The sequence below is a fragment of the Poecilia reticulata genome, linkage group LG4, assembly GCF_000633615.1.
Source record: "Poecilia reticulata strain Guanapo linkage group LG4, Guppy_female_1.0+MT, whole genome shotgun sequence".
Taxonomy (NCBI): Eukaryota; Metazoa; Chordata; class Actinopteri; order Cyprinodontiformes; family Poeciliidae; genus Poecilia; species Poecilia reticulata.
The window spans coordinates 22580267-22593067 of record NC_024334.1 but is presented as its reverse complement, the minus strand read 5'-3'; the positions used below and the strand labels follow the sequence as shown (position 1 = coordinate 22593067).

Below are 12801 nucleotides of genomic sequence, written 5' to 3'. Positions count from 1 at the left end.
TGCAGAAATAATCTTTCTATTAATCTTTCTTAGTCCGATTTCTACCATTCAAACTCTCTCTCACTTTACTGCTGGCAGTAGGGATCTTGACCTACAACATCTCGCCATAATAAAACATCACAGTATTTCTCTTTGAGGTGACTGCTATCTTCCAGACACAAGCCAATTGAGGTCAGCGTCACCTGACGAGGTTGTAATAGAAGATGCCTCAACTACTTAGAGCATTCGTTTGGCAACATTTTGGATTTCCAGAGGGACAGGGCATACCATCAGTAGAAACTGGGGAGTACTGCACTGCTGACCATGGTTTAAGCATTTCTTTAAGGTTTGAAGAGATTCAATTTGGTTTGTTCGTGTAGCGCCAAATCGCAGCAATTATCATCCCCAGGCACTTCACAAGATAAACTGGTGCACTTTGTTTTATGGAATCAAAATGTTCATAAAAAAAAAAAAATCAAATCAATTTTGCTCAATCTAATCCAATCCAATCAGCTCCCATTACACACAGTCTAGTTCGATCCCCGCTGTTTTATTCCTCCGTTTATCAAAGTCAGTCGACCGTATAATACCAATTAGTAAAAAGTTAATTATCCAGGAAAATCATGCAGATTTCCTCATGTCAATTGTTCTGCAACAATATTTTTATCCAGAGCAAGCATGTGATGGTGGCAGGGCAAAGAAACAATTACCCTTGAAAAGGAAAAAATCTCCGACAAAGTTTTGCCTACTTTGAACGAGAGGACAGAAAAGCCGGAGAAAGCAGACACAGTTTCACTTATCTAGGATAACAATTTTAGTAAAAGGAAACAGGAGTAAATTGAGTTAAAACCCCTAAAAATCTGATCTGCTTTTGCCTCAGAAAGAAACAAAGTCAAACTTACAAGCGCCGAAAACCAATCTGATTGCGAAAACATAGTCAATGGCAGCATGAGGTCTTGCAGTGGTTTCATCCAGAAAAGAGAACAAAATCTACAGAATTACAAAGTGCATCTCAACCGTCCGAAGGAGAAAGAAAGGTTTGTCGGTTCAGTTTAAAATGTGAAATTGAGATATGAGCACCAAATTTGCAATTTTATTGAGCTGTATGATGAATCGGTGTGGAAAACCTTGTGGTGCTGGGAGGCAAAGGGGACACAATTTGATTAATGTTCTACATTAATTAATCAGCGAGCTGGTAGGTGATTTTTAACATTTCATGAGGTCCCATTATTTGCTCAACGACCAGCTCACCACCCCAATCCCAGTCGGCTAGAGTACACGTACGCAGCTCAGCCAATGTGGCATGGCAGCTCGTTTAATGTTACAGCGGGTTATGATGACGTTTGTGAATTCCAGTATAATTGAATTCTGTTTCCATGTGGGTAAAAATCTCATCGTGGTGAGGCGTTAAACCCTCCATCTGACAAGAGGGATGGCCTAAAAGGCACGAAGAAGACGAACATTTGACAACTCCCCTTTGTTGATGACAGACTTGATTTGGCTTTTCTTTCCAGTTAATTTGAGGGGAGGTGATAAGGGCATCAAAAGAAATCGATATGAGCCGCAGCAGCAGAGAGAAAAATGAAATGAGATTCATGAGAGGCAACCCAAGCTGCAGTCCGTTCCCACGCGTTGATAAACTACCATTCTCTCCGAACAAAGCACACTCTGGCCAGCTTCGCTTCATTCTTTTATTGACAGATTGTAAAACAAGCCTAAAATAACACTTTTCTTTTTTTTTTTTTTCCAAACAATTTGGTCCCTTAAGGTTAAATAGGTTCGACTCAACAGTAGCTAAGTTGCTATGAAAGCTCATCACATTTCTTCCCCAAAAGAAATTAAGTTCACAAACAAGTAAATAATACAGATTTACTTTTTTTTTTTTTTTTTTTTAAGAAAAATTGCACAAAATCTAATGGGGTTACACTGTTTGAGTCTGACTGTTTAAAAGTGAATTCCCTAACATACAAAATGTCTCTGCCTTTTAACAAATAATTATAAATTATGGACTTGATTATTTTTTTATTTTACCATAAATCTGAGAAAGGATAAAGATTCTGTTTTTAAATGTGAACTCTCATGCAGTCCTACATGTGGCTATGGCACCAATGCATTTGACAGGCTACTGATTGTATACAAACACCGTTTACTTCACTTTTACAGTTATCAGTCTAAATCTAATGAAGAACATTGATTTAGTCTAGCTCTTGCGATATTGTGCTGGAATGCACGGCAAACTGTATTACATATATATCTTATTTTACATCTGCACTATTCCACTTAATAAATATGGCCATTTTCTCTGTGGTTTCTAAACTGTTGTTGTCGCAGATGTTTCAGGCTTTCGATGTGCAGGGAAAGCAGTTGTCCTTCTGTTTCACAAGAAACCTTTTATCCTGCTGGTGTATCGTATTACCCTCTTGCTGATGACATCAAATATTTGGGCCGTAATGGTTCAATATGCATGTGGCGTGAATGAAAGGAAAGAGCAGCAATCATAAGGCTCTCCGGTCTCTCCTATTTGCATTCACGTTCTTTCATCTCTGTCAGGGAAGGAATTCAGCTCTTGCCCACTTTGCAATAAAAGAAGACTCTTTTCATGCAGAAGGAGAAGATATAATCTGGGCAGACAGGAGAGAGGTATTATCATCATCATCCACCCAAATAAATAGAGAAAGAGCCCTTTGCATTTACTGCAGGGCAACAGCCTTAGAGGATGTTGGGGGATGCAAGGAGGACTTCCCTCCTCCTCTTATTGTTAATATTTATCCCCGTCGTCTGCAGTGATCCCCTTGCTCCACATTACAGAGGCAGGGATTTCTACAGCCCATCTGAGGAAAACTTTATGAGCGCAAGCAGTTTATGATCAAGCTGACAAAGGTGCTCAAGATTAATAACGTACTGTAGTGCGTCCTCACTGTACTCCTAATAAATAATAAAATGTTCTTATTTTACTTGAATGGTAGCTGCTGTTTCCTGGAATCGCACACAAGGAGTAAATCAATTAGATTTTTGTTCAGGTCAATTTTGAAAAAAGTTTTTTTTTGTTGTTGTTTTGATTTGTTTTTAGCAGGAGACAAAGGAAACCCAATAAGGACAGCGGCATGTACAGATCAAGTTTAAAATGACGACCTGCTTTACAATGTATTGGTTGTTCAGAAATCTAAGGAATTTGGAGGCCAAATGAAGCACAAAACGTCCTGTTGCTAAAGTCTTTGAAAAATTGTACATGATCTACCTTGGTAGGTTTGTTGGTTCGGCTCATACAGTCTGGCCTTCACTCCAATGTGAGCTACTTCCCCATTGCCAATTCACCTCCTTGGACCACGTTTGACAGATACTGATGCTCACTGAACAAAAGTTTGGAAATACTATGACCCCTTTCTCAAAACACACCAGTTTCCCCCTGATCAAACTCTTTCCAACCCATCAGTTGGTGGAACAAACTCTTCACTTACTGCCTGTTTTCCATACAGTAACATATGTCACGATGAAGATATAATCAGAAGCCTCCCTTGCAAAAAAGCTCCATGGTAAATCCACATTGACCAAGCTCTCTCTGGGATTCCCCTAGTCGTTCAATGGTCCATGCATGCGTGAGCTTTCAAAACTCATACTAGAATTTTGGAACGACTAAAGGTTTGAGAGATCATCAACCATTATACGTAAAAAAAAAAAAATCACATCTGTGATGTGTTTTCTATTTCCCACACCTGTTCCTGAAAACACTACACTTTGTTGAAGTCCAGTGATTTTTTTTTTATTTGTATTTTTTTTATATCTGTAGCCATATTTCAGAGCAGCTTGTCCTGTGTGCGTATGGCTAAAAATCATAAGCGCCAAACTTCATAAAGGTGGACTCAGTGTGTCTTTGCAGCACAGCTTTAATTGCTTCTTTATATTCTGGAGAGGCAAAGTTGCTTATTCTTTCAGAAGTCATCTAACGCTGGGCCCTGCCTACACCTCGCTTTGTGAGCCACGGGAGAGCCCACGGTTGGCCAACTTCGCAAAACCACAAAGAGATGGTGAAAAAGTGTCTTAATCCCACACTTTGAAGTTTTTCCTTTCACGCCACCTGCCAGAGGTCACAACGTTATGATCAGTGTATGCCGAAAGGTAGCGCATGTTTTGAGAGCTTAGCGTGGTTTTGAAAGATTTATCACAATAAATACCCATCATGTTCAGTAGTTCTTGCGTAACTGCCTAAAAGATAGCTGTAAACCTGTAAACAAAAAGGTCTGCTTTTTTCCTGCCAAGACAGAGACACGTGGTGTCAGTGCTGCGCCAAGTGCTAAGAGCTTATCGAGTTCCTACGGATACACCTCGCACAGTTTCTAAATTGTTCTTTACGCAATCCAGGTGTTCTAAAACGTAGAAGTACCCATTAAGTAAAACAAGAAAAATAAAGCAAACAAGAAATCAGCAACAAAGTTACGGAATGGACTCAGCAAAGAGAAATATAAATAGGTTCCCTTCAAAAGAATACATTTTACAAGAAGTTTGCCTCGTCTCTGAGAAGGTTGTAAAGCTTGTTGATTTACACAACCAGTTTGAACCTTTTCTCGCAAGGTTTAAAGTGACATAGAATCTACCAGTATGGAGATTAATTTGTCTGATATGGTCTTGACAGATTAATTAAAATTTTAATCCTTCATTTAGTTCAGCTAATTATGACTGGCAGCTAACTGTTGTACTCAATTCGAGAGCTTTTCATTTGTCTAATAGCACCTGGTTTCACAGTGGATCAGTGAGCAGAGGCTGAACCTGCGTCCAGCTTCAGGTTTTCTAACTGGAAAGACATAATTGGCAACACAAACTGAATCCAAACGTAGAAATGGCCGAAAAGGATACAGTTATCAGTAAAGCAGCTGGGATGTTCTGACATTTTTCTCTGCTTATCTTTTGTTTTCCACAATCAATCATGTTCATTTGGAAGCTGCAAAGATGTGAACATGAAACACATTCAAAATGCTTAACATTGAGTACATTTCTTTTAGATCTCTTGGTCTGTAGGCTTAATTTGTGGACTGGTTCAACGTGTAATTTGTATGTTTTATTCATGGCTCTAGATTTTACCACTCAAGCCATGCGCAAAAGAACACAAACTAAAACCAATACAAATTGTGTATGAGGAAAAGTGAGGCTGACAATGTCGATGACTGGAGCCCTGCTACACTGGGCTGTGGTCTGGGGAGGCATGTGCGGCTGTTACGGTTACACACTCGGTGGGTGTGTCCTTGGTCCGGCGAAGGGCGGCATACAGCCTCTCGTCCAGGATAGAAGTCAGCTTGTCCGTGAGCTCTGCTGTGATAGTTTGAGGGCCGTAACCTGAGGAGTTAGGCGGGTGAGGAGGAGAGCGCTCGTCCGGGGGCTCAGGAGGGTGCCCGCATTGTTTGCTGTCCTCCTGAGTGTCAAGTTGCTCAACCAGCCCTCCATCTTTTTCAAATAATGAGGGCTGAAGAGGTGGAAGAGAGGAGGATGTGCGTTCCTCTGAATCTGTGACCGGAAGTTTCTTGTTCCTCAACTCAGACTCAGTAGACGTTGGCTCGACCTTTGGGGTGTCAGGAGTGCTGCCAGTTCCGTCGCTGGTCTCCTCGTCAGGTGCGCTGACGATGCGGGGCAGTGTGCTGTGGTAGCTCGTGTCCAAGGGGTAGTTTACGCTTTCTCCCCTCCGCAGTGGGACACGGTGTCTTTCAAAGGAGGTTTGGAAGTGTCTTACTCCGGGGTCACTCCACTGTTTGTGACGCTGCCACTGCTTACGGAGGTGAATGCGGGAGCGGTGTTTTCTTGGCGACTCCTGCAGGTCAAACTGAGGATCGTGGCGGAGGAACTCATGGAAGAGCGCATCTGTTTTCTCGTCTATGCTGTAGTCGCGCCGATGAAGGGTTATTGGTTGAGCTGGAGGCTGTGCAGCCTCTCGAGGGTTGAGCATCTGACCATATGGCAGCCAGCTTAAAGCGCTAGCACCTATCTCCATGGGAACTCCTCCACTGGCACCCAGCAACAACTCATCTTCAGGTTCTTCTTCGAAGAGGTGAGACTCGAAGCTCTCGCCGATAGTGCCCGTTCGCCCCGCATTGGTGAAATGATGCCTTTTCTCATGGGCAGTTCTGTCTTTAGGGCTGTCGGTGATGCTGCTGCTGCTAAACAGCCTCAGGTCCTCCGGACCTCGAGACGGAGCCTCTATTGACGCATAGCCGCTGTCCATCTGTAACAGTTTACGAGTCCCCGATTCTCCATCACTACCCCCACGCTCTGATTCTGTGCTACCATGTTTTCTCTTTAGTGACTCTTGCATACCCAACTTCTCATCTGCATATGCAAAGAAGTCCTTGTCCTCCTCTCCACCCTCCACCTCATCGCCCAGGTCCTGGGACGGGTAACTGGGAAGCCCTCCTTTTTCAGCGTCTGTGCGTACACTCAGCGAACAAACACTGTCAGCATCGCTGCAAACCGAGTTCCTGTCGTTGTTGCTGCTCTGGTCGGAGGCAGCGTACTGTTCTAGCGATGCGCGTAGTGTCCAGATGTCTCGGTAAAGTGACTGTGAATCCTGGGGTTGGAAGGAGTCTGGGGAGTAGCCGCCTTCCGTCCTCACCACAGAGAGGATCTCTTCTTGCGGATCAGGGGACAAGCCAATCACCCCCGGTCCTCCACGGCTGCAGCTGGGCTCCACCACCACCTCTACCTCTACCCTGCAGTGTGCACACAGGGGTTGGGAGACAAAATAAAATACAATAATAAAATAAAATGGGAGAAATAAGGACACAAGTGCAACACAAGTGTCATTGTCAGAGAGCGTTGACCTGAGAAACATTACTGTGTTCACAGAGCACAGAATGATTTTTATGACTTGCAATGGCTGCTGCTGAATGTCCTCTGAGAGCCAAATCTTTGAAGCCACAGGAACTAATATTCTGCTGTCAGGTTTGGGAAAAAATAAATAAATAATCTTCCAAGAAGAATAAATCCACTTGAGTAACTGAGCAAGAGGCTCATAAAACAATTTTGCTCATTGCAGCTTCCGAGAAGTTAATTACATATTACCCAATATCATCAAGCACACGCAGGAAACATTAATGTTTATATGTTTATTTAATGTTCAGCACTAGCAAGATCAAAAATTATATACTGAGCAGTTTTTACTTTATGAAACTAAAATTATATAGCAAAGATATAAAGTTAGAAAAACAATTTAATGTTTGAGGACCTTGTGAAATTACCCAGCCATGTCAGCAATGGAATGGGTTTTTATGCCAGAAATAAACTCTGTGTCCCAATTCCCCACACCACTCTCGGGGGAGGGAGGAAGGGAAGAGCACTCCGGGAATCCCCAACATCCTGCTTAAAAACATGAAATCGAGTTTAAAAGACCTCTTGTTTACTGCAACTTTGTCACACAAGTGGTCAGATTATGGCGAAATCGCATCTTCACAGTAGATCAGTATGGTGTTAGGAACTGATTGCATCCCACAGAAAAACTATTCCTCCAAAAAAGATCAGGAACACTCTGTCATTTGTTACCCAATTTTTAAAATGAAGATCTTAGCTGTACATTTATAGCAGTCATTTCTGTAGGGTTAGATGAAATATGCAGCCTGCTACAACTAGATTGTAATATGGATGGATGGATGGATGGATGGATGGATGGATGGATGGATGGATGGATGGATGGATGGATGGATGGATGGATGGATGGATGGATGGATGGATGNGGATGGATGGATGGATGGATGGATGGATGGATGGATGGATGGATGGATGGATGGATGGATGGATGGATGGATGGATGGATGGATGGATGGATGGAAAGACATTTTATGGAAAATGACTGAATGCTACTGAATGGATAATTTATGGATAGACAGATGGATCATTTCATGGATAGATGAATAAACACAATGATTGCTGAACCTAAGTATATGTCTGTCGTAATAAGCAATGAATCAATTTATTGCATGAAAAATTAAAATGAGCTTTCTAATGTCTGATGATTGATAACATACTGAAGGGCAGTTTTGTTTTTAGAGATGTTATCCATTTAATTTGTGTTTTGGTTGTGTGTGACTTTTATTTCTGTTTTATTTGTTTTTGGTTGCTGTGTTTCATTTTGGATATTTAGAATAACTTCCAATTTCAACGTTGAGTTTTTTTAAAAATAAAATTAAAGTTTATTGGTCCTTGAGAGAGAGAACTCTCTCAAAGACCAATTGAGAGTGTTTTATTATTTATTATTATTATGCCATTATCAATATTTTTACTTTAAAATGGTCTGGTATTATTGTTTATTGCAATAATTACTGAGCCTGAAAAATCTCTTATCATCCACGCATCAGTCATCGATGTGTGGATGACTGAACAGCTTTTAGACTGTGAAAAATTAAATAAAACCTGGAAAACACTTGGATCACCCCCCCTCACCTCCCTTTTTTTCCCAGACAGCGTAGACATACATGTCTCACTAGTAGCCTTGTTTGGTCCAACACAAGTTTTTTAAAGAATTTACTCAGCAGATTAGTGAGGGAGTATTGAGACTCAGAGTTCACGTTTTCCGTACAGTGTCACCATAGCTTCTCTTGTTGCAGTAAAACATGGTTGCAAGGCAGCAAAGCAGTGGACGGGATGAATGGCAAGGGAATTAAAGATACCTGCCGAGGGAGGGGGGTGGTGTGGATGGGGGTGACAGGAGGCGTGTGGTGGGCTGGCTCTGATAGTAGGGGACATCCTGGGTGCGGGCAATGTACTGGATGAGGTCTATGTGGTGAGTGTCATTGTCGTCCTGGTCCATGCTCTCGCTGGCGGCTCGCTGGCGCTGGAACTGCCTCCGCTTGGGAGAGCCTGGTGCACACCAAACACAAAGAAAGAGCAATGAGTTTCGACAAGCCTCGAGACAGCAGGAGCCGAGTTACACTTAATTCAGCTGAAAGCTCCGTCCGACTGTTTGGGATTTTGTGATCTCTTTGGAGCGAGGATAGAAGAGCATCGGGAGGAACCGGTGGGAGTGTGTGTATGGTAGATGAGGTGAGCGGCAGGGAGGATTTAAGTCGAGGGCTCAAAATGATTTGGAACAACCAAACTTTACGTCATTGAGCCATCTGTCTTGTGTGCTCGTGTGTTTACGTCCAGCTCAGGCAAAAGGTGGCTCACAGTGGGTTGCTGGACCTCCTGCTAAACCGTTATCTGTTTACTATGAGAGAATGTTGGCAAAGACACAAAATAAGAAAAATCTGCAGGAAAAAAAAAAAGAAAGAACAATGAATGATAGAACAGAACAGAAAGAGTGTCAGAAATGAACCTCTCGTGTCCAGGCTGGATGCTCTCTGGCTGCTGTCCAGCTTCCACTTTTTTATTTTGAAGTAGGGGCTGGCCCCCTCCAGACTAGCATGGCGCCGAAGTTTGGTGAGAAACTGCAGGACGGGCCTCGGACTTCCCACGATGCCACCGGTGGGGCCCGCACCGCTGTTACCCATCGTCGGCGCTGCCTCTCCTACACTGCTGCCCCTGTCCCGGGGCCTCGCTCGCATCATCTCGATCTAAGCAAAGACACAGGGATGTGGTCATGCGCAAAAATCCGCCCACAGCAGTAGTCTGAGTGGAAACCTCTCTGACAGTCCGTCTCTAACGTAGCGTCTCCACGTTCACCCTTCAACCATCGTTCCCTCACGCCGTGTGAGCTCTAATCTAATGTGTGCAGAGATGTCTTCAGGTGCAAAGTCTGGCCGAAAATGCACCGCTTGACAAGTGATCCATGTTTGCATCATCGTGAACTTGGTAATATACTTTATTCTAGTTTCTTTCTATTGTCTTTTGGACAGTTGTTATATCCTTACTTAGTACTTTCTGGTAAATTACTCCTAGATATAATATTAGCTAAAGTTACTTACAGAGCTGGAGGTCGGCTTCGTTGAGCCGAGAGCTGCAGATTTCTCACAGAAGTTGGTGTCAACCACAGAATTCAGGGCATCCCCGGGGAGGGCACAGCTGGGATTTACGCTTAAATTGATCAGCGGTGTTTGTGGCAGAGGGCAAAGCATTGGCTAAAAAGTGAAGAACAAACCCCCCCAAAAAAGGACTTTGTTTTAAGCTTCATCTGTTGACAATGTGGGTTTTTGGAAAAAATAAATAAATAAATAAAATCATACAGAAGAATCGTAGTCTCTGACCTGGAATATGGAAAGAGCTGATTTAGCCACAGGACGGGTCGTTGACGTGATGGTGTTTTCAGCCGAGTCACACTCGTGAATTGTGACGATTTTGAGTGCCGGCGGGGGGATGTTGAGGTTTGTGAGCCGCGCGTTCTTCAGGTGGTGGAAGTCGCCTTCGGTCAGAGTGTACCTGAGGTGCACACGGGTAGAAAGTGTGTTTGCAGCAGAGCATGCACAATGCCTTTCAAAGGTACCGCTACCCTTTCAACTGTGCAGCTGTTTGTCAAGTTGTAACCAATAGCTAGCCACGTGAAGTACGTAGACAACAGTGAAGCGAAAGAAAAAATTCTAATGCATTTCAAATTAAAAAGAAAGATCTGAAAAGTGTGGCATGGATTTCAATTAGACCCCCTTAACTCTGATAAGCCAAAAATAAATGCAGTGCAACCAAACAGACTTTAGGAATCAGCAACTAGCAAAAGAGTTAGAGTTCACTTAGACATATTTTAATCTCAGTTAGACTGGGTGTGTTCTGTGCAGATCTCAGAGGTTTGCTGGAGAACGTTAATAAACAAACAGCAATTATGAGCGCCTTCCAGAGTTTTGTTCAGTCCATCATTTGAAAATGGAAAGAGTATGACATAATTACAAACCTAAGAAATAAAATGACAAGCTTGACAGAGAGGGCTAATCAATTAATTTTGCAATTCTGACTTTATTGGAAGAGTAACAAGAGAGACAAAAAGACAGTGTTAAAATAAAGTCATAAGAAGTCCCATTTGCAGCTTGCCACAAGCCATGTAGTGGGCATAAATGTGCTATAGATTATGCTATTTTTAACACTGCACATAGTCCTGAACACATTGTGCATGGTAGTAGCAATGGGATTAAGGACATAAAAACTAGTTGCAGTTGATAGGAAGTTGGAAGGAGGTTAATGAGAGGGACGCCTGTAAGAAAACCTGCCAAACACTTGTGACGTGACAGGATTTTCACCTTCCAGCAGGAAAAAGGACCCCCAACATACAGTCAGAGCTACAACGATATAACAAAGTCCGGACTTAAATCAAATTAAGAAAATCTCTGGAGAAGTCGCAGAGATCCAGACGGATCTCCAGTGGAGGAATCTGTCAACAGAACAACCACTAGTCCCGCATTTGTCTTCAGCAGAAATGTGGAAAGTGATTGAAGCTATAAGTAAAGGGCAATCCTGAAAGAAAACCTATTTACAAAAGTCTTAAAACTGAGGCAGATTTTACCTTCTAGCAGGGCAATGGTCCAAAAAAACACAGTCCAGCCAAAGTTAATGACTTTAGGCTATTTTTGCTAAGAGGAGTGGATTCAGTGTTATTAATTGGAAAAAGTCTTAAAAAAAAACTATAAAATCACTAAAGTTTGTGATTGCAATGTAACCAGATGTTAAAAAAATCAACTTGTAGACAGACTTTTGCAACCCAATGGAAGTGGCACACATTTGTATTATAAAGTTCACATTGGTGTGTCTTATCATTGCATAAGAAACCAAATCAACTTCAGAGCCGTCACAGCCTCACGAAACTCAACGTTAGGCCCCATAGAATAAAGTGCAGGGCTTCAGGAGAAAAGTAGGGCAGCAAAGAACAAACACACACAAAAAAGCTCTTTGTTTCCCCAGCATATATAATGGATTCTGCAGTCATTCTCAATGCTACACCAGCGTAGAAGTTGGTCATAGTGAATTGTTTACATTCTTTGATCTCAGAAAACAGCAGTCATTTAGTGCAAGAGTCGAGTGCTGAACGAAAAGCAAAAAAGTCTCTTTTCAAATGTGTGTGTGTGTGTGTGTGTGCGCGCGCGCGCTGGCTATCTGACCTGCGGCCTTTCTCCTGGGTTTTCTTGCCATGATCAAAGAGAGCAGCTTCATTGAAGGAGACACGGCGGCCTGTGGGGCCGGTGGACAGGAAGCGCTCTGTCTCTTGGTTGTGAGAGCTGGCCATGGACAGGCAGTCTGACTCATCCACCCTGATAGTGATTTCTGCCCAAATGTAAAGAGACAGAGGGAAGTCAGAGAGACTCACATGTTCAGGCTGATAGATGAAGAAGAGTTTTAATAAAAGATGAGAAGGAGATGGATGAGTAACTATACAGTCACGCACTCAACGTGACTGGTGGGCAGCTGGGCAGGAGGTTCATCAACATTCAACACCTCCCCCCACCCAAAGAAAATTGAAACCCAGTTACACCGACTTAAACTTTTAAGTTAGTGAAGTTTCCTCAATGACTTCATAATGAAGTGGTGCCAAATCATTTCCTATGTGTTCCCTAGATGTTTGTAATTTCACAATGTCAAATCACAGGTGCTAATATGATCGGTTTCTTTGCTTTCTATACTTTAATAACGCCTTTAACAAAAGGTAAAACTCTTATAACATTTCACAAGGTTTGAGCACACTGTACAGATCGTCTAGAGATTGTCCTTAGTTAGTGGCTTCGGTGTAGCTGACCCCTGTAGTTTCTTTTATAGGATTTAAATCTTAGTATGACTGGTCATGAAAAAAGGTTGATTTTTTGGAAACAAGTATAGTTTATTTATATAACAAATGAAAATCGCGAAGCGCTTCACAGAAAGACTGTAAATATTAAAGCAACCTCAAATTACATTTTTAATTAAAAAGGAGTACAGAGTAAAAAAAAAAAAATA

The 12801-nt window shown here is 42.3% G+C and overlaps 1 protein-coding gene across 3 annotated transcripts in view; it reads right to left on the bottom strand.

The window, feature by feature from the left end:
• Positions 1-1656: 1656 nt before the first annotated feature.
• The window catches only part of cbarpb (CACN subunit beta associated regulatory protein b), a 21390-nt gene continuing 10245 nt past the window's right edge, over positions 1657-12801 (bottom strand). For all 3 annotated transcript variants that reach the window (XM_008407217.2, XM_008407216.2, XM_017304435.1), the window contains 6 exons: positions 11973-12135; positions 10140-10311; positions 9861-10013; positions 9272-9509; positions 8625-8814; positions 1657-6671 (listed from right to left, as the gene is read on the bottom strand). In XM_008407217.2, coding sequence (XP_008405439.1) covers positions 5150-6671; positions 8625-8814; positions 9272-9509; positions 9861-10013; positions 10140-10311; positions 11973-12135 — 2438 coding nt within the window. In that variant the 3' untranslated portion in view covers positions 1657-5149. The remainder of the gene's footprint in view (positions 6672-8624; positions 8815-9271; positions 9510-9860; positions 10014-10139; positions 10312-11972; positions 12136-12801) is intronic.